Genomic DNA, 22658 nt, shown 5'->3' on the forward strand with positions numbered 1-22658 from the left:
GGAAAATTCTCCTGAGTGATCGTGGCAAAGTGTTTCTCTTGCGCGCCTCCCGCAACATATTCACGGTAACTTCATAACTTCATGTTCGTGTGCCTTTACACGCGCAAAGGGTGCCGGTTCGACCTCGTGACCTTAGAACTTCTTCTGCATATTTTTTCTCGTGTATGCTTTGCGAACTCAGATAAACTCTTACTACGTCCAATTACGCCAGCTGTAAACTCAGTTCCTCGCTAATACCTTTTTTTTGCAGCGCAGGTACCACCACAATGGTGACCCAAGCAGAACCAAGCGTAACGCCCCATGCTGAACCACTGTTCGCTGAGCCGATACAGAACATAACGGTGCCTGTTGGCCGAAAGGTGACCCTGTCTTGCGTCGTCGACAACCTCAACAACTACAGGGTGAGTTATCTCCTTGGTGGCGCGCTCGTCCCAACATTTTGAACGTACAGGTCAATTTACGAATGGAAGGTCGAGAAGCAGGAACGAAGCTCTACACCATCCGCCTCAGCGAAACAGTGGCTAGTGTACTCGGATGCTGACTCGAAAGCCACTGGTTTGATCCCAGCTGCTTTGCTCACATTTCGATGGGGGTGAAGTGGCAGAGTCCCGTGTACTGTGCGATTTCAGGACACGGTAAAAAACGGGAAATGGTCGAAATCTGGAGCCCTCCACTACGCGTCTCTCATAATCTTATGGTGGTTTCCAGATGTAAAACCCCTTATATTATTTTATACTATGAAGTACTATAGAGAAGCCTATTTGAAACAAGCATCTCGCACAGTTTGTTGCGAGGATAACATTGAAATAACGTGCAACCGTACAGTTAAAACTTCTTTAGTTCGTCTCTGCGGAGGGGGCCACGGAGTGCGGACGTGTTGCGCGTCGGCTCCGCAACTTTCCTATGTTTTTGGTGGATTGTCGAATTTATCGTGCAAAACGCTTCTCACCATCGATCGGCGGCAGTTTCAAGGACTTCCCTGACACCAAGTTCTGCCAGGTGGGACCACATTTTAGCCACTTATTGGCGCCTTTTATTCCACCACGAAAGCAAGAACGCCAAGTCCAGCGTCTCTGCGCACGACGCCATAGGCCGGCCGCTGCGGCGGTGGGGCCTGCAAGCCTAACGTGTCGCCGGACCTCCTCGGAGCTCCCGATCCCCGACGGCAGCGTACAAGGCCTTTTCCAGGGCTAAATGGATGTCGTAGAGGTAGAAGGAGAGGACATTCGGCCGGAAGATTTCGGCGAGGGAGCAGGATGGTGCAGCGTAAAGAGAACGAAACAGGCCGACGGCGCGTCCGAGTCAGCGCAAGACCAGAAGACGGAGACGCAGCAACAGGCGGCTGCCGCGGAGACTACAGGGATTGCCCCGGATACTGCCACAGCGGCGCAGAATAAAAAAAAGTGTGCTCGTTACTTGCAGCACCTCGCTAAGGCGAGCCGAATGCCAGAGCTACCGCCCGATGACTACAGGATCATTGTGCGCCCCCGCGGCGGATTCAACGGGGCTGAATACAAGATAGATCGCATTTACTGATGCCTTCGTAACGCGGCAGGTATCGGTAGAGAAGCGGCTAGAGAGGACAGCATCTGCCTCAACGTTAAGCAGAACGTCGTGGTGCTCAGCACTCCGTCCGCGGACAGAGCCAAACGATACGGAGCCATCAGCAAGCTTTGCATCGGGAACCGAGAGTTCGAGGCGAACGCCTATCAGGCCGCCCCGGAGAACACTTCCAAGGGCCTGATTAGGAACATTTCCAAAGACGAGAGCCCGGACGACATCGTTAACAACCTAGTGACGCAGCGCAACCCCGGCGTGCTGCATGCCAAGCGAATGGGCACCACAGACAACATCATCGTATTGTTCGACGGTTTCCATGTTCCCAGACACGTATACTATGGACCTATGCTTGTGAGATGCTCCCTCTACAGAAAGCACATCGACGTGTGCTACGCGTGCGGGAGGCTGGGCCATCGCTCCGACGTGTGTCCCAACCCTGCCGACAAGATTTGCCGTGACTGCGGAAGCAGTAACCCACCGTCTGACAATCGCTGCGAGCCGCGGTGTCAACTGTGTGGCAAGGATCATCTCACGGGTGACCGCGTCTGCAAGGCGAGATACAAGACTCCTGACATAGTCAAGCGTCGCCGCCTGACGAAAGCGGCGTGAAGAAGAGCAAGCGGCCGCAGCGTCCGACAGCATCTACAACAGCGGCATTAGCACCGAAGGCAACGGAGGTTACTACAATCATTATCCGGTGTTTGACAGTCATTCATCCAACGCCACCCGAAGAGGACGCTCGACAAGCCAAGACGCGAGAGGCGGCGGCGGTAAATCCCGGTCCCGCTCTCGCAGCCGGACACCAAGGCCGAGAAGCAAGTCGAAGACGCGCGGTGGCGCCGTTCCGGGTGCCGCAGCTGTCAACCAAGGCACCCAACAAAGTCAGCAGCATCAGACGTGGCGGCAGCCGCAACAACAAGGACCCATGGGCGCATGGCAGCAGGTGAGATGGGCGGATGTAGCCGCCTTTCGCGCCGGCGGCGTTGTTTCGGCGGGACGTCCTGGCGGTCCCGCGGTCGGTGGCGGCGGTGGGAGCGAGCTTAAGCTAGCGGTAGAGCGAGCGCTAGAACAACGCCTAGGACCATTGCAATCGATAATTTCAGAGCTGAAACGCGAGAACGCCGCCCTTAGAGCGGAAAATTCCAAATTGAAAGGAGAGGCTCCACGAATGCAACAACCGCAGCAACAGTCGACGGCGCCGCCACCACCGACGCCTCGGTCTTCGACTCCGTCGAGACCCGAGGCGGCGGGGATGGACACGGATGACGAGAGCAGTTCGGGAGAGGGGGCAGGCGGACGCGAAGACCGCCCATGTATCGCGAAAAGGATAGCACTAGATCCTGCCAGGCACGAATCCACACAGCGATTTGGCCGTTATGATAAGCTACAGAAACAAATCGATACTATCGAGACCAGCCTCGATGAACGTTTTGCTAAACAGGTGGCACAGATGAATGACATGTTCAATAGTGCGATAGCTAAGCTCTCTGAACAAATGACACAAATGCTCACCGCGCACACGGCGCGCATAGAAAACATTGAAGCGCGACTCCCGACATCTGCGGGCAGACCGATTAGAACGGTGAGTAAGCCCTACGCTAGACAGCAACAGAGTCAGCAGCAGCAGAACGCGCTGCCAGACGCCGAGCCGCAGATTCAGCCGCACCCCAGTCGCCTCGACGGCGATGGGCTAAATTAAACACAAGCATCACCATGGCTAGACACGCGCACACTCACACTAACACTCACAAACAACAGTACACGATCTGGCAGTGGAACTGCCGGGGATATAGGAGGAAGCGGGGCAATCTCGAGCAATTTATTCGAAGCCGTGAGACGAAACCGGACATTATCCTTTTGCAGGAAACAAATTATCCAGCAAAACTAGCTGGTTACAAAGCCATAAATGCGGCCGCGGCGGAAAACAGGTGGAAAGAAAAACGCAGCGCTCGGCGCGTGGTGGGGCGCCGGGGGCGGCCGCGGGTCGCCGAGGGCGGGGCGATCCGCTCTCGTCGTCGGCGCGACCGCGGTCGCTGCCGTCGCCCCCGCCGCGTCCGGCGCCGGTCGCCGCCGTGCTAGTTAGACGTAACATCACTCAAGTTCGCGCTGCGCCACCGTGAGGTGGCGCAGCGCGAACTTGAGTGCGTAAGGATACCGCATGTTTTTGTAGAATTAATTCCTAAGCGCGGCCGAGGCGTGTTTGTACTTAACGTCTACAGTAAACCCACGCTACAGCCCCGATTTGGGGAGATGCTCCGGAGAGCAAGCACGGCCGCCAACGGCGCACCTCTGCTAGTTGCGGGTGATTTTAATGCGCCCCATGGGGCCTGGGGATACACGCGTGAAACGCTCAAGGGCAAACACCTTTGGGAAGACTCACAAGACCAACGGCTTGAACTGATCGCGAACCCCGCCGATCCGACGCGCCGGGGTAACAGCGTGAGCGCAGACACGCTACCGGACCTCGCGTTCGTGTCGAATGTCACAGCGGCGTCTTGGCAAAACACGCAGGAGGACTTAGGGAGTGACCACTCTCTGATAGAGATTACGGTAGACACGGGCCCGAGCGTTCGTAGAACATACTCTGAAAGCACAGGCCGTAAACTCAAATTAGTGCAGTGGGACGCGTTCTGCAAAAAGAGAGCAGAAGGCGGGCGGGGCGACAAGCCGATCACGGATATAGACGAGTGGACCGCGACGCTCAATCGGGACGTAGACGCGGTAACGTGCCACATCTCGCCCGAAGCGAAGCTCGAAGTAATCGACAGCAGGCTCCTACACATGTGGGAAGCAAAGCACGCCCTACTCAAGAGGTGGAAACGCCAAAGACATAACCGGGCGTTAAGGAAACGCATAGCACGGTTAGACAGAGAAATTGAGGAACATGCGTTCCAAGTCTGTAGGTCACAATGGGAAGACCTGTGCAACGGCCTCGAGCGACAGATGCGCGGTGCGAGTGCTTGGCGCCTTTTCCGGCACCTATTGGATCCGGAAGATACTCGTGCCGCTCAAGGCCATAAAACTCGGAGACTTGTGAACGATCATAAAGGCCATGACCTGCTCGGTGCAAAACGTGACCGTTACTTTAAGTTGGCAGAGAGCGTCCAACACCCAGATTATGACGGCGTTGCTAATGAGCAACTAGACGCCGAATTTAGCGAAGCGGAAATTCGGGCAGTCCTTTTTGAACTAAACACCCGACCGGCGCCCGGCCTGGAATGGGTTTCGAACAAGGCTCTCCGCAACTTAGATGACGAGTCAATCTCCCGATTTGTGACTTATATCAACGAGTGCTGGCAACGCGGTTCCCTTCCTGAAGCGTGGAAAAGAGCTCGAGTTATCATGATTCCTAAACCAGGCAAGCAGGTTGCGCTTGATAATCTAAGGCCAATTTCGCTCACGTCTTGTGTATGAAAAGTTCTGGAGCACGCAGTCCTCAAACGCGTGACTGACTTTCTCGAAGTCCGCGATGTATTTCCGCACACCATGCTAGGATTCCGCCGCAATCTCTCCGCACAAGACGCGTTGCTTCAGCTGAAGCACCACATTGTTGATGACATTACCAGCTCAACCAAGGCGATCCTTGGCCTAGATATTAAAAAAGCCTTCGACAGCGTTAAGCACGAAGCAATTTTAAACAGAGTTCAAACATTAGGACTAGGACAAAAAACATATAATTACATACGTGACTTCCTTGCCGGCAGACGCGTACGCGTCGTCGTTGGAGATGTGGAACTGCAAGAATTTGAGATGGGCTCGAGGGGCACGCCACAAGGCTCCATAATTTCGCCATTACTCTTTAATTTAGTTCTATTGGGGCTACCCGAGAAATTATTAGGCATACAAGGATTGTATCACAGTATCTACGCGGATGACATCACCCTCTGGGTTCCCGGCGGAGGCTGTGATGGTCACATCGAGCGTACGCTTCAGGCAGGTGTAGACGAAGTTCAGGAGTACTTGCGAGGAACGGGCCTCGAATGCTCGGCAACCAAGTCGGAACTTCTAATCTACAAACCTACAAGTAGAGGTCGCAAAACCCCGCGCGACGAGGAAAGGGAGTGCTACAAAATAAGCGTTCTATTGGCAGATGGCACTCCCATTCCACACGTAGACAAAATTAGAATTCTGGGGTTACACCTGCAGGCAAACGGCCATAATGGTGAGACGGTGCGAAGACTACGTCGTTCGGTAGACGACACGATCCGACTCCTACGTCGTATCACGAACAGACGTACTGGTATGCGCGAACACTGCGCGATCCGTCTAGTGCAGGCGTACGCAATAAGCCGTATAACATACGTTGCCCCCTACCTCAAATTGCTAGGCTCAGAAAAAAACAAGATCGAATGTATAATACGAAAGGCTTTCAAGAGAGCAATTGGAGTTCCACTGAATGCGAGCACTGAAAAGTTACTAGAACTTGGACTGCACAACTCACTCGACGAGTTAATTGAGGCCCATGTCGTTTCGCAAAACGAACGCTTGTCGGGGTCTAAGACGGGTCGACACATCCTCGAGTCACTTGGCATCCGGTACCACACTCAGCAGGGAGAAAAAGCGGATGTTCCTGCCTCGGTTCGCGACCGCTTAATTGTTCCGCCGCTTCCTAAGAATATGCACCCGACGCACCACGTCGGGCGCCGTAACCAGCGAGCTAGTGACCTTCAAAAGAAGTACGGCACTAGCGACGAAGTTGTGTACGTAGATGCCGCGAGATATGGTGACGGGAGACACGCACACGCCGCTGCGGTCGTTGACCGTGCGGGCAAATGCCTCGCGAGCGCCACGGTGACCACGGGACATACGGAGGCGGCCGAAGAAGCCGCGATAGCCCTAGCAATCGCCACGGTGCCGAACGCTACGATCGTAATCAGCGACTCGCAGGCAGCAATCCGCGGCTTCGCGCGCGGCCGCGTCTCGCGGGAAGCGGCCCGCATCCTTAAAAGGTGCGGTGATGGTGACTCAGCGTCGCGATCGCCACAACAAAATTTAACAGTCTTCCTCCTTTGGACCCCGGCACACACCGATGTCCCGCTTTCGGGCAACGAGGCGGCCCACGCCGCGGCTCGAGGTCTCACTCGCCGAGCCGCGGCACATTCCGTAGCCGCCGCCTCCGCTCCCGAGAACGGGGCTTCTGATCTGCTGGATCGAGACACCTTGACAGACACGCAGCGACAACACAGACCACAATGGTCGTGGGGTGATCGTCTCATCACGTTCCGAGATATTACGCAACACTACAGACTGGAAAGGCGAAAGTTCCCGCCACCGCATGACAAATTAAACAGACACGATGCCGTAAGTTATCGCTTACTACAAACCCACTCTTACCCCAGCCCGGTCGTCTTACGCCACTGCTACCCGCACTTAGACATTACCGATCTATGTAAAGCATGCGGGCACAGAGCAACGCTGCGCCACATGCTCTGGGAATGCGCCGATAACAATGGTCGAGAAACGGCCGCCGTTCGCGATGCGCCTATGGCGGCTGCCAATACCAGGCAACAGGAAGCCTCGAGCTCACTCGTTCCCGCCGCCGTCCCGTCTGCGGGTGCCGCGGGGGACCTTCTCCGTCGGCGACGCCGCCGCTGGGAGGCGGTGCTCAGAAGCTCGGAGCTCAACGACCAGCTCTGGGCTGTCCGGCAGGCCGAAGATGCCGCCCGAGTTCAGGGACTCAGCGCCGCCATCTGAGGCCACCAAGACCAAGCTGCCGGCCAAGTTCTAATAAAGTTTCCTCTCTCTCTTTCGTCTCTGCGGCGTCTGACTGCCGCGTTTCTATTAGAATAATGAAGCGCTGTGCAATTTCAGCGTTGTGTAATGTTGAACGTAATAAATTTTGTTTACCGCGCTTTCGAGAAGCTAGGATGACATAATGTCCTACTCATCCTTTGTTAATTTGTTTATTGGAGAATGCACAAGATGGCAGCTACACGTCTTATTAATCTTCAATATCTCCTCATTTTGCAACGTAATTTGCTTTGAGCCAAATCCATCCATCTGCTTCACTGAACTTAACTGTAGTAAGCTGAACCAGCAAAATAACGGTTCGCTCCTTTTGTCAAGCCACATCTTAAGTGTGTCTGAGATGTAGGCCCGTGTGCTCAGATTTGGGTGCACGTTAAAGAACCCCAGATGGTCAAAATTTGCGGAGCCCTCCACTACGGCGTCTCTCATAATCATATCGTGGTTTTGGGACGTTGAACCCCACCAATCAATCAAGTGTGTCTGAGAAATTGCGGTAATGTCCCTTACGCTGAGCACAATCCTGACATTTAGCGTATACGCCGCATATGTTTCACGTGTTTTTGTTGCTAACTTCTCCAACAAGCCAAGCTGATTAAGCCAGCCAGAATTTTGTTGCTGCAAACCCACGCCCACTAAGATATCGGATCTACAAACAACGCAAACAACGTATGGTTTTGTGGCGTGATCGCTTTGAAGCAGCAGAGGAAAATTATCAAGGAGAGACATGGTGGCTGTTATGCGAGCCGAAGGAACCTCACATAAAAGTAAGACATCTTTACCTTATCGAGAGGACGCACTTGAAGTAAGCACTTGGCGTTTTCCATGAGATTAGTGTGTTCGTTATATCTCCACTGAGTGAACAATGAGGCAGAGGCTTACCATCTCGTACGAGCTTCCAACGACAATAGATGAACGCCATGCGTGCGCCACAGTACGCGCGACCACGAAACGCTCAACGCGCGATAAAAGCATACCCGCTTCGTGCACCTAATTCAGCTGTCTATGGCAACATCATCGCCTGCTGACACCCTGACAGAGAAACGGGATGCGTCTTGTTTGCGCACACAACATACGCTAAGCGGCTTACCGGCGATCACAAAAGCTATGGCTTGCGAACGGAAGCTCCAATGCACGAAGCTCTGATCAGCATAAGCGCTGCGACGCACGCGACTGAAAGCATTGCTTTTAAGCTCTTTATCAGCCTCGTGTGGATGACGTTAGAACCAGACTATATAGCTGTGTCTCTCGCATTCCACTGTCGTTTTTTGTTTTTTTTAATCGGGTAAAAATTTTAGTTATTGTGACATTCGAGAGATAGTCGCTGCAGTCGTGTGCGCTCATTGCTGTCAGCAACCGTTTATGACGTGCGGGGCACAAATGAATGGAACCGTTGTATTACAGAAGGACACTTCTCCGACTGTGTCGGGCATATTACATAACCCCACGAATGCGCGAAGTTTCAGTGCAAACGAGAAAACTGCAGAGGTGAAAGAGACGTAGACGTGGGGTCACGATTAGTTGCTGTGTTTGACGTCTTCATCCATGTTACTGTCAAAAAACAAAGCTCTTTCGCCCTTCTTTTTTTCTTTTTGGTTAATTTTTCTCACTAGTTCACCTGTAGAAACCGAGCGAAAAATCCGGCAGATCACACGTACCTTGGGAATCAATCTCACGTGAAGCATGCGCCTGCAGGCTGACTGTGTTGTACTTTTTTTTTGGGGGGGGGGGGGCAAAATGTTACGAAGTCGCGCTAAAGATATACAAGAATTCACGCACTGAAATACGTTAAATATTCGTTTTATATTACAAGATGTTCACAGTTGTGTAATGATGCCGACGTCAACATGGACATCAACAACACCATAAGCGGTAATCTGATATAAAGCGCTGCTGCTCGCGAGGATCGTAGCCCGGGACACTGCTTCATAAATAAGCTTAAGCGCATGACACCTGACTACAATTGATGTTTACCCGACATTACGGCTGTATCACAAATGTACATATGTAATGTTTATAAAATTTGAAAGCCAGCACTGTAGCCACTGACGTTTCACGAACATTAGGGTCTGTTTCAAAAGTAGTTCCGAGACTTGGCGTGGCTCTGTGGTAGAATATTTGTTTGCCACGCAGAATATTGAGCTTCGATTCCTGCTAGGATCCTGACATTCAGTCTTTGCATTCATCGAGCCTACGCTAACAATGTTACATTTCTTCTTAACGCTCGCGCGGTAAAGTTACCCATGTCAGTTCTCACTTCTCATGGTTAAATATAAACTGTCAATCACCTGTACCATCTACCCACTGTTATGCCTGCGAGTCCGCAGCGAAGGTCTATGCCTCGGAAAAAGGAAATCTGTGTCAAGGCCAACACGCGAGCCCGCCTGACGCGATGAACAACTCAACGGCGTCAGCACGCGATGGCGCCTTTCTGCCGCGCACGTGCAGCGAGTCACGTCAGCCAGCGAGCCGGCGCCTTCCTGTCTGCCGAGTCTGACGCAATGCGTGGCGACGTCATTCGTCCTTGGGTGCAGCCACGTGCAACGCAGCGGCTCCAGATTCGATGAGAAAGAATGACAGGGTCCAGCGGCGACCCCATTGGAGGAGTCTGACCTCACGACCGGCGGCGCTTCTGGTTGGACATTTGGTTACTCAAAGAATCCACCCGGTGCATATAAAAGAAGCCCTGTGGTGCGTCGCGAGCAGTTGAGCTATGTGTTAGCAGAGCTATGTGTTAGAGAGGAGAGCTGGGCTCTTCGAGTCTCTGTCGGCCCCAGTGCCGAATTTGCAACGCCTCTGTATATATGCTGTACATAAACCTAGTTCAACTCACCGTCGTCTCGTCCGCTCGTCTATCACCTGTGTGCAGAAGCAGTCGCGAGCTGAGAAACCTACGCTACCAAACGGCAGGTGACCTTCCCGGTAGAGTTCGAAGCAGTGGCGCCTTCGGGACCGTGTTGGCGTCACCGTTGTGATGGTTAACGGACGTTCGTCACTATGTTTGTTGATAGCGGACGAGAAAGGATTAACATGAACTTTATATTTCATGGCATGGGTGGAACGGCTGACGACGCACGGATACGCTACCGTGTGCAGCGCCGTTGAGTCGGACGTCGCGGCCAACCCAGCAGTCAGGGTCGCAACTCCGGAGGTCCAGGATCAGGCCACGGCTCACGAGGACCACACCCGGTAGGCCTCGCCCACGAACCTGCTCCCGGCCACTGCACCCAGGCAGGAGCCGTTCGGCACGTCTCGGCCTTGGACCTTGCACAGACACACCGGAGCTCGACCTGGCCGACACGTACGGGTCTCACGTCCGGCTCAGGAACGCTGCCAGGAACTCGACCTCTCGAGCGGCGCACCGCTTCCTGTGCCTTCGTGGCCTCAACCCTCGAGCTTTCTTTTCCGCACGTTCCTTCTTCTTGGCCAGGGCACCGCCAGGTACCCTCGGGTGCACACTGCAGCTCATGAGCTCGCGGCCCACGTCCGAGTCTGGCGTGTCACTCGGTACGGCTTGGCACCGCTCGGCGATCCTCGATTCAGCCAGAACTCCCCTGGCACCTGGATCCTCGGCCACCCCGAACCTCGCCCGGCTCCGTGCTCCTCTGTGCGCACTCCCGCGTCTCGCCCGGCAGAACATCTCGCTCGTCCCTTGCCAAAGTGCGACGCTCCGGTGACACCGGCGCTTGATGGCGTGGGTGCGGCCACGGAGCAGTCAAACCGCATCGGAGATCCGATGCTCCATGCGGGGCATGGCCAGCCCGTCCAGCGAAGAGCGTGCGCCGAGACGCGATGCTCGTAGCAACTGTGACCATTAGCCAGGCGACGTTCATCGCTGTGTCGAACAGCTGACCGTGGAGACGCCTCGCTGAGATCCGCGATGCCCTCGGCAAGGAAGAGAACAGGAGGCCAGGCCGCGCCCCGAGATGCAGTACTCGTGCCGGCAACGCCGCCCCAGCTGGTAGTTGGACGGCAGTAGCGTGGACGGCCGCGTTACCTGGCCGGAACCTGGATCGCCTGCGTCCGACGCTTCGGCCCGCTGTCTCCCGTCTGCCGCTGCTTCAGCTCGTCCCCAGCCACAAAGCCCACTGCCACGTGATGGTCGCCCGTTGCCCAATCGTGGCACGCCACCTCTATGGGCCACCACAGGTCATCAGCTGATTCGCTGACACTCACGCGCACATTACACGCGCCTTGCCCCGCACTTCCGTCGTTGTCGTTTTCTTCACTCATCACAACCGTATTTCGAAACAGTGGTTGCAGCGGTGAGATTCGTCGCGCCCTTCGTAACGTCGTCGGAGGCGCGCTTCGCAACACCACATAGCTGAGGTACATACGCACCCGCGGGTATGCACCACACGTTTGGTGGATAGAGTTTGACGACGTACGCGACGGGATTGTGACATCATTCATCTCATGACCAGTGAGTCATATTCGTCAAACATTAGATAGATAGATAGATAAATAGATAGATAGATAGATAGATAGATAGATAGATAGATAGATAGATAGATAGATAGATAGATAGATAGATAGATAGATAGATAGATAGATAGATAGATAGATAGATAGATAGATAGATAGATAGATCATCCACGGATGGATGGATAGATGGATGGATAGATGGATGGATAGATGGCTCAAAGTGCCTACAGTACACTGACAAATTCCTCGCATCAAGTGCTGCCTTTCAAACACTGAGTTTCAACTCTCAAAAACTTTGCACGAACATGCACTAACAAAAGCTTTGCACTAACATGTCTGAAATAAGGGCGGAGATGAGTGGCCTGCCTTGTTTTTCTTGATTTTTGTCGTCTCTCTCTCTACAGTTGTTTCTTGTATCTCTTTCTGTTTTATCTGTATCTTTATAGTTATTGATTTCTCACTCATTTTATATTTATTAATTCCTCTCATCCCGTTCTTTTTCCAACCTTGTTTCTCTCTTCATCTCTCTATGACTTTATATCTCTATTTTTGTGATTATTCTCTTTCCTCCTCCTTATTTCTCTCTTCCTTTTTCTTTCTATCGCGTTCTATCAATTTCTTCGTTTCTTTCTCTCTGTGCGGATGTTTTTGTGTTGTCTTTCTTTTCATACCTCAATGTATTTATTTCCTTTATTTATATCTACTTTCAAGTTCCTCTTTCTTTTTGCCGCATTATTTCTCTCTTTTTTATCTCCCTTTCCAACCTCTTTCTGCCTATGAAGCATCACCATGTGCAGAAACACTCCCTTTCTTGATTTCCTACCTGGTAATAGATCATTAAACAAAGCTGCAGCATCAGGTGGGCTCGTGGAGCTTCTATTATTATTGTAATACTTGTATAGAACAAAACACAAAACATGGAAAGAGGACTCTTCAGGGGCCGTCACTTCAGCTAGCTGCCTTTCGTGATCACTCTGAAGTCAGGTAGTTCATGACCTATATAGGATCAGTGTAGAAAAGCATCAGTAAAACTTGCGTTGGGTCTAGTTGGTACATAGCACAAAAAAAGAAGTTAACTTCTTTGGCGCAAACAATACGGAAAAAAGGAGAAAAGAAGGCGAGGAAAGAAACAGATTGACGCCAAACTAACAACTACTTTATTCTTCACACAGCAACGCATATATATGCCGAAACCACATACATTGCATGCGCACGCACAGCTTCGTATCGTATACGTAAAAACGAAAAATTCCTAAACCTTAACACATCACACCACACACCTGAATGTACACGCGTGTTGTCATATTACACTTGTAGAACACGATATCTTAACCAAGATGTGTACGCAAAAATTCATATTCGATGGCATGCAAAGAAACGGAAGTATCACTGATACAGTCAGCTCCGCTTTTCTTAATATGATAAGCCTCCAAAGCAAGTCTTGCATCTTCATTCCTGCTCCTGCCCAGAATCATCGTATCATGAAACCGTGGCGAACATCCAATGCAGGATTGCAAGTGAGCAACAAGATGTGCCCCTTTGTCTACCTTGTTAACTATTTTTTGCGCATGTTCCCTAAGACGCTCGTTTATGCAACGTCCCGTTTGCCCGATGTAGATCCTGCCACATACCAGAGGTATGCCATATACCACACAGGTGATGCAAGAAATAAAGCATACACCGTGTTTTATTTTGCACCCAGTTTTGCTACTACCGCAGGTGCGGGAGCACAACTTCAAGAGTTTGTTGGGCGCAGAGAATACCAAGGAGACCCCATGCCTGTTAGCAACTCTCTTGAGTTGATGTGTGACCTTATGTAAATAAGGTATCACAACAGGCCTGAACGTATCACGTTCACATGTCGCCTTCTTTCTTGTTTTCCTTTTCTGAAGCAGGGCTTCAGCTACGGCTGTAAGGAGCGTCATAGGGTAACCTGCAGCCAAAATACGGCTTACCTGATTTTCAAAACTCTCCTGCATTTTATGAGCGCACGACTTTCTGAGAGCTGAATCTATGCAGGTTGAGACTATTCCTCTTTTAACCACTTTCGAGTGGGCCGACTTAAAATGTAACAGCTCCTTCTGTACACGGGGACTGTAAGCCCAACACACATGCCGGTAACATACCTCTAGACTAAGGTCAAGAGCTTGTAAGACATTTTCCTGGGGCAGCTCATGCGTGAAAGTGAGCCCTTGTCCGTGTTGCTTAAAAGCATTTAAAACATCAGTCACCGTATCACTGTAGTCAGAGCCAATATTTAAAAACACAATAAAATCATCTACATATCTAAAAACTCTTAAAACCTTAAAAACTTTAAAAACATTTTGTAGAGACCTATCGACATGGGCTAAAAAAATGTTGACAAGTACAGGAGCAACACAGGATCCGATGCAAATGCCATCACGCTGAATAAAATGCTGGTCATTAAAAACTATAAATGTGACCTTAAGATAGAATTCTAACAAACTCATAAAATTCGCCACGTTCAACCCGACCTCGTTCTGAAACGAGATAGCACCGTTTTCTTCAATGCATTCATGCACAGATAACAATAACCCTTGCTGCGGTACAGAGTAAAATAAATCCTGGACATCAACCGAGAAAACATAGCCCACTTTTTCGTTCCCACTACAAAATTTTACTATATCTTCAGAATTCTTAGTGCGGAACGGGTCGTTGACACTTAGCCACCCCAGCTTTTTCTGCAAAAATTGGCTTACGTTGTGTTGCCAACACCCAGACTCACTAATAATGGTTCTAAAAGGCGTTTCAGGCTTGTGCGTTTTAGCTGTGAAAAACACATTTAAACAATTGGCTTTACTTCTCTGAATACTTCTCGCAAGCGGCGCGAGCGCCAACTTGTTACAAAATTCCACGAATCTTGATTTTACGCGAATTTCGCTTTTCTTAACCGCTACAAAATTTTTTGTCACTGCTTGTAACGCTTTTTCATTAAAAGCCCCCCTTTCTACTACAACAAAACCACCTTCCTTGTCTCCCTGCAAAAGACATAGGTTATTATTCCTTAAGTAGGACAACGTATGTTTAACACTGAAATCCATGCGTTTTGCTCCTTGCTTGGACACAGCTTTATCTAGGCACTCCACCCCTTCAAGTAGGCATCGATCGCGCACTACTTGCTGTGCCTTTGAAGCCACATTTCTATTGAAAGCCACCAATTCATGCGCAGGAACTCTGTACCGCAGCAAGGGTTATTGTTATCTGTGCATGAATGCATTGAAGAAAACGGTGCTATCTCGTTTCAGAACGAGGTCGGGTTGAACGTGGCGAATTTTATGAGTTTGTTAGAATTCTATCTTAAGGTCACATTTATAGTTTTTAATGACCAGCATTTTATTCAGCGTGATGGCATTTGCATCGGATCCTGTGTTGCTCCTGTACTTGTCAACATTTTTTTAGCCCATGTCGATAGGTCTCTACAAAATGTTTTTAAAGTTTTTAAGGTTTTAAGAGTTTTTAGATATGTAGATGATTTTATTGTGTTTTTAAATATTGGCTCTGACTACAGTGATACGGTGACTGATGTTTTAAATGCTTTTAAGCAACACGGACAAGGGCTCACTTTCACGCATGAGCTGCCCCAGGAAAATGTCTTACAAGCTCTTGACCTTAGTCTAGAGGTATGTTACCGGCATGTGTGTTGGGCTTACAGTCCCCGTGTACAGAAGGAGCTGTTACATTTTAAGTCGGCCCACTCGAAAGTGGTTAAAAGAGGAATAGTCTCAACCTGCATAGATTCAGCTCTCAGAAAGTCGTGCGCTCATAAAATGCAGGAGAGTTTTGAAAATCAGGTACGCCGTATTTTGGCTGCAGGTTACCCTATGACGCTCCTTACAGCCGTAGCTGAAGCCCTGCTTCAGAAAAGGAAAACAAGAAAGAAGGCGACATGTGAACGTGATACGTTCAGGCCTGTTGTGATACCTTATTTACATAAGGTCACACATCAACTCAAGAGAGTTGCTAACAGGCATGGGGTCTCCTTGGTATTCTCTGCGCCCAACAAACTCTTGAAGTTGTGCTCCCGCACCTGCGGTAGTAGCAAAACTGGGTGCAAAATAAAACACGGTGTCTGCTTTATTTCTTGCATCACCTGTGTGGTATATGGCATACCTCTGGTATGTGGCAGGATCTACATCGGGCAAACGGGACGTTGCATAAACGAGCGTCTTAGGGAACATGCGCAAAAAATAGTTAACAAGGTAGACAAAGGGGCACATCTTGTTGCTCACTTGCAATCCTGCATTGGATGTTCGCCACGGTTTCATGATACGATGATTCTGGGCAGGAGCAGGAATGAAGATGCAAGACTTGCTTTGGAGGCTTATCATATTAAGAAAAGCGGAGCTGACTGTATCAGTGATACTTCCGTTTCTTTGCATGCCATCGAATATGAATTTTTGCGTACACATCTTGGTTAAGATATCGTGTTCTACAAGTGTAATATGACAACACGCGTGTACATTCAGGTGTGTGGTGTGATGTGTTAAGGTTTAGGAATTTTTCGTTTTTACGTATACGATACGAAGCTGTGCGTGCGCATGCAATGTATGTGGTTTCGGCATATATATGCGTTGCTGTGTGAAGAATAAAGTAGTTGTTAGTTTGGCGTCAATCTGTTTCTTTCCTCGCCTTCTTTTTTCCTTTTTTCCGTATTGTTTGCGCCAAAGAAGTTAACTTCTTTTTTTGTAGAAAAGCATGTTCTGTCAAAGGGCATCTACCCGCAACTGGCGGCGACCTCGGTAGCCCACGTGCCTCCACGACCCCAGTCGGGTAGTGATATGCTGGACGCTGCCAGATTCCACCATCTAGTCAAAACTCTGTGACGGCTGCATTTAAAGGCAATCAGATCGGCCGTAGCAGTCTTGTGGGCCAAGCGTAATGCCGAGCTCCTTCTCAAGTTCTTGCTATCGGCCCATTACACGTCTGGATACTTCGTTGCGCAAACCGTACCGAATGATTAGGAACCAGCGAGATAATCTTAGAAACTTCCGACGCAATTACGGGTTTCCGTTTCGTGGCCACAAGTTCGGCCAAATGAAGAGAAAACGCTGACTGCTGCCTTTTTCAACGTCATGATCACGTGACAATATTTGACCAATGGAGGAATATGAAAACACTGTGACATTAGACAACGTCAAGTTCAAATCCCGGCTGCGGCGGCTGCATTTCTAATGGAGGCGGAAATGTTGTAGGCCCGTGTGCTCAGATTTGGGTGCACGTTAAAGAACCCCAGGTGGTCGAAATTTCCGGAGCCCTCCACTACGGCGTCTCTCATAATCATATAGTGTTTTTGGGACGTTAAACCCCACATATCAATCAATTAGACAACGTCCAGGACAGCACTCAAGCATGACCGGGTCTGAGCTGGACAATACGGTCCTTATACTGCCCTGTAACAAACCTAAAAAAACCTCGAACCCGAAGTCACGCCAGGGGTGCATAGAAATTCGCAGGACTCACCGAGTTCTGGGAGAAGAGAATTTCAAAAAAAATGAGGAATAAATGAACAAACCAGCTAGCGTTATCAGTCAAATTACAGAATTGGATAACAAACAAACAAAACGTAGAAGATTATCAAGGTATCGTGTAGGGTAAAGCGGCGGCGAGATTACTTCTAGAAAACCGACACCGGCGTTTGGAAGCGCGCACTGATGGATGGGAAGGTGCTGCATTATCTTTTTTTTTTCTTTCTCTTTTTTATTTTTCTATCAATCTTCCAACGCTCTTCGTTTTGCGGCCCGGAAACGACGAGATCCATAAATGCGATGCGCGTATCTACGAATCGCAGGGAGACCTGCGCGTCCGTATTGACGAAGACAAATGCGACGTTGCAAGCGCGCCGACGCGCGCCAAGAAATATGTGCTTCGTTACTCGCACGTGTGTTTGGGTGTGAGAAAAGAAGAGGGCTGGGTGCAGCTACACACTTCGTGCACGAACGCACGCGCATGTGCGCTGGATGCGTGCCCACGCACGAAACACGTGTGTTTGTATAAGTGTGCAAGAAGGGTAAGTTACGCATTTAGCGCGTGTGCGTGAGTGTGATGTGCGCCCACGCAGGAGGCACGGAAAGCCCGAGGCGTAAATCTGGGTGCCGCGCCAAGGAATCGAAATCCATACCTGCCCTTCGCTCCAAAGGTATAGCGAGATGTGGATTTGCGAGGTCTGCCAATAGTGCAGACTAATTGAGCAGTGTAGAAAGCCAGATAGATGACGATCATACTCTGCGTCCACCTGATGATTGATTGATATGTGGGGTTTAACGTCCCAAAACCACCATATGATTATGAGAGACGCCGTAGTGGAGGGCTCCGGGAATTTCGACCACCTGGGGTTCTTTAACGTGCACCCAAATCTGAGCACACGGGCCTAGAACATTTCCGCCTCCATCGGAAATGCAGCCGCCGCAGCCGGGATTCGAACCCGCGACCTGCGGGTCAGCAGCCGAGTACCTTACACCACCGTGGCGGCGCACGCGTCACTTGAAACCTTACCTGCAACGTACAATACAGCCTCACTTAAAAGCCCCTCATAGCTCATCGATTCGACTGCAAAATTTTCTACTCCACGAACTGTTATACAGCGAAGGTGAAAATAGACCTGACGTCGCATAAAAAGCGGCGATTCTTGCGACTTGAGTCCATCGGATCCAAAGCTTGCGGTAGAGTCGATTCAGCTTTCCGTCGAGAATGAAGTATAGGGTACATCCCGAGGCACGCAACCCTGCAATCTCCCTGACGCGGAGTGTGACCTGGCTCTTGTCGCATGAAATGGTGTCGCCAGCACGGAGACCAAAGCCCCCGCTTCGATGGGTGCGATTTGTAAACAACCATCGGGCGTGCCACTGCGAAAGAACAGCTGCGTATTTCATCTCCCACAGACTCGCTGCACGCAACCCCTGGGACAAAAAAAAAGGGCGGGGGGGGGGGGGGGGGCTGCGTAGTTCACGAAAAACACTTTGTTGGTTTTACGCGAGGACAAAGAAGTCGCAATATGATGAAAAAAAAAACAAAAAGCTGAGAAGCTTTGGTTTCAAGCAATCGTCGAGTGCTGTAGACTAATAATGATGGCGTGTGGGGAATCGTCGCAATACACATTGTAATATAAACATTTAGCACAAATACCTATTGCGTTGTTACTGAAAACAAAAAATTTTAAGAGCAGCAAAATTTAAAAGCCTGCATGAAAAATATATTACACGTATAAAACTTAAATTTCGCGCTTTGTTGTGTGTGCGTGTGTGTGTGTGTGTGTGTGCGTGCGTGTGTGTGTGTGTGTGTGTGTGTGTGTGTGTGTGTGTGTGTGTGTGTGTGTGTGTGCGCGTTTGTGTAATGCGCAGGTAGCGCTGAACTTGTATGGAAGTCGACAGCATCACAATACCAACTGCTTATATTCTGCGTGTTAATGATGGTTCGTTATTATGTGTCAGGGTATATGCGTATTGGTTAGCTGTTTTTACTTGAGATTCAGAGCTCAAGCGAGGGAAATCGTGGTGTACCGACAAACCATTATTGCCCATATGAGACGACAGCCAACTGCTGTCGTCTCGGATCCGTCACGAACGTGCGAAGTGACTTAATCTGTAGCACGACCTCGGCAGCTCGCGCCTCGCAGACAAGTGCACAGCGAGATGCGCCGTTACGCCACGGCGATTTTCTCGACTCTCTCGCAATGCCGCGAAATATATAGCACGTATAAATTTAAGAGGCGCGCTCGTCTTTCCAAACTGAAATTTTATGACACCAGATAACAGATCACGTGTTTCTGCCCCACCCGGCCCGAACATTCTCGGACTGGGACGTGGAAAAACAAGACGGCATAAATCTCACCGCGCCCCTCGGGGCACATCCTTAGACGCGACCTGCGTGGCTCCAAAGTGTTGTAATAATGGACCGAGCCTCGCTCGAAGACGCCCGCCGCCGTACGCGACGCGAAGACGCGACTAGAGAGGAAAAGATGATGAAGAAGAAAATTGCTGTCAGTCGTTTTTTACAATCAAGGATTGAAGCAATGTCCTCAGTGCTCAACTTGTTTTTAAGCGCGGAATTCTCTTCATTTTATCTGCCGCTTCTCTTTCTTCTTTTGTGTCTTGCGCGGCCAGTTGTGTCTCCGCCATCCCCCCTCTCTCTCTTTCGTCAGAAGGAGAGAGAGAGGAGGGCCACGAGCGAGAACTCGGCTGACGTGCACACGCGCCGCTCGTAATATATGTGGGCATTTGCCCGAGATCGTTTTTCAAAAACCTGGTATCCTCCGCTGTTTGACGGTTGTTGATCCCCCGAGAAAACTGAGCGGGCGCCTCGTCTTTGAGTGAGGAGCGTGATATGTATAGTGTATATGAGTAGTCGGGGCCCGGGCACGTCACTGGTAACAGAGTAAGCACTCCGCCCTTGTTTCGCCTTGTTCTGTCTATATTTATGTCCGATCAATCGTTCCTGTTTTTTTAACAGTGTTCGTGCCCTCTTCTATTTTGCTTTAGCCCTCCCCAAGCGAAATGTACGGTCAACGTTCAGCCAAGAATGTGTGAATCGAAGCAAATTTTGACAAACTCTGTTCCAGTGTCTGTATAAACAGGACGTTGTCAGTATGCAGCTTGGGTGAACGCCTTTTCGCGCCATACGCTACCAGTTTAGTTGAGTTGCACTATTTGTATTACCAACATACCTTCCTTTTTTGGCTGTACACGAAGTTTTGTTGCCTACTACAGCAACCTTAGCATTCGCGAAGCATCTACGGCATATTGCGATGTCATTTACGTCATTCAGAGCGGCGCGTAAAAGTAGTCACTAGTTAGGTAACGTTAACTAACTGAAGTACGCAAACTGCTTTGTGCTAAACTGTCCGTAAAAAATCCCGCATATCACACTTGATTGCGCTTTGTAGAATATCTTTAGCTTATATAAAACGAATAATCCTTCATTTTGGAATCAGCAAAAATGTTGAGAGTGCCACTATCGGCTCCTTGATCAGAGTTTTGATAATAAAATGTTAACAAAGCAGCAAGCAATAGCCTCATTGTCGGCGGATTCTTTCCTTGTACTAAAAACTGTTCAATTGCGCTATTCGAAGCGTACAGAAAAATAATTGCTGGTTACAGACATATGCCTCTTTTTTTTATGTGATGTCTGCTGGTGCATAACTCAGTATGAACAATCTTTCAGCGGCTATATTTTGAAGGAATATTCTTAATCCTCATCAAACAAGTGCACGCTCCAAGACTTACTAATTTGCTCTTTACAACCCCTATTTCACCACCTCTTTGCAGGGTACCAAACCCGTTACTTTTACCAGGTTTACCCCCAGCGTTTTCTTTCCATCTATTTTTCTCCATTTATTTTCTTTTTGTCGTTATAAAAATACTATGCACCACGAAATTGTAGAAAATTTTCAATCACTCTAATTATGTACGTTAATTTAGGTAATTCTGTACTTAAATCTTACTTCGCAGTACACGAGTAACTACTGCAAAGTAATATTGAGCTATTTCAATGTTCACTGAAGTTATGGAATTTAAAAATATATTTTGTCTTGACAGTTGTAAACCAATGTTGTGTCGCCATTATCTTCTCGAACTACAATCCATAGCATGCCTCTAACTTGTACTGTGACCTCAAGCAAATTTTCTGCACACAAATTATCGCGTATATGAGATGATGCTCGGCACTCTATAGCATGCAGCCAGAAATGAACGTAAACGATTGATAATTACCGGACAGTGATCATACCTCGCCGCACAGAAATATTTTCTCTCTCTACAGTGGCACACGGTGAGCGTGTAAAAAAGAAGAAGACCAGAACTGAACATATGCGGGTATCTAAAAATGGTAATCATCCTAACAATCACTTCAAAGAGAGATGTTTATATTTACTGGCCACGTGAACGAGAAGATTCTGGCATTTCTCCCGTTCATCCCTCCACTCCAGGCAAAAGTGATTGATTGATTGATTGATTGATATGTGGGGTTTAACGTCCCTAAACCACCATATGATTATGAGAGACGCCTTAGTGGAGGGCTTCGAAAATTTCGGCCACCTGGGGTTCTTTAACGTGCGCTCAAATCTGAGCACACGGGCCTACAGCATTTACGCCTCCATCGCAAATTCAGCCGCCGCTGCCGGCATTCAACCCCGCGACCTCCTGCAGGTCAGCAGCCGAGTACCTTAGCCACTAGACCACCACGGCGGGGCATCCAGAGGCAAAATTGAAAAAGCATTCATGTCATTACGATCGTCACCGCGTCAACGTTCTCTTTTGCCTTATAGTTTATTCTCCTCTTCGAGGCGGGAAAAACTGTTCACCCACTGGTCAAACAAAAGTACGAACCGCTATATCATAATTGTTCGTACGCGCTACTGCTTCACGCCTTACAATGCGGAATCGTCGACTGCGCAGGTGGCCTGGATGTACGTGGAGAAGTTCACGCTGTTGACACTGGCGAAGAGCGTGATCACGCACAACTCCCGCTTCAAGGTGACCCACAACGGCCACCGCACGTGGCACTTGCACATTCACCGCGTCCAGGAGAGGGACCGGGGAGCGTACATGTGCCAGATCAACACATCGTCCATGAAGCCTCAGGTCGGATACCTCAGCGTTGTTGGTGAATATGCGCGTATTATATATAAACACGCTTCTGTTTACTGCTGTCCAAGAAGTTGTGGACGTGTACTTTTCAGTGACACGATATCCGCACCTCTCGCCCTGTCTGTCAGAAGCAGCAGTCATTTTTTTAGCAGTGTTAGCAACCTATTACTTGTTACTGAATGAATGAATAGACAATAAAGTCCCGCAGTTTTACCGGGCGAGGTGAAAGAAGAGGGGATTAACCCCTGTCCCTTCCCACTCTTCCTTGATCATGATGGCGGTGCCTCAGGTGACCGCTCGAAGTCCTTGCACCCGGGCGCCATCCTC

General features: G+C 49.7%; 1 protein-coding gene across 1 annotated transcript in view; it reads left to right on the plus strand.

Annotated features, from left to right (window-relative positions):
• The first annotated feature begins 256 nt into the window (after positions 1-256).
• The window catches only part of LOC142814715 (lachesin-like), a 33873-nt gene continuing 11471 nt past the window's right edge, over positions 257-22658 (plus strand). The window contains exons 1-2 of the mRNA XM_075893914.1: positions 257-401; positions 22140-22347. Of these exons, the coding sequence (XP_075750029.1) occupies positions 267-401; positions 22140-22347 (343 nt within the window). The 5' untranslated portion in view covers positions 257-266. The remainder of the gene's footprint in view (positions 402-22139; positions 22348-22658) is intronic.

Source organism: Rhipicephalus microplus, chromosome 1 (genome assembly GCF_043290135.1).
Source record: "Rhipicephalus microplus isolate Deutch F79 chromosome 1, USDA_Rmic, whole genome shotgun sequence".
Classification (NCBI taxonomy): Eukaryota; Metazoa; Arthropoda; class Arachnida; order Ixodida; family Ixodidae; genus Rhipicephalus; species Rhipicephalus microplus.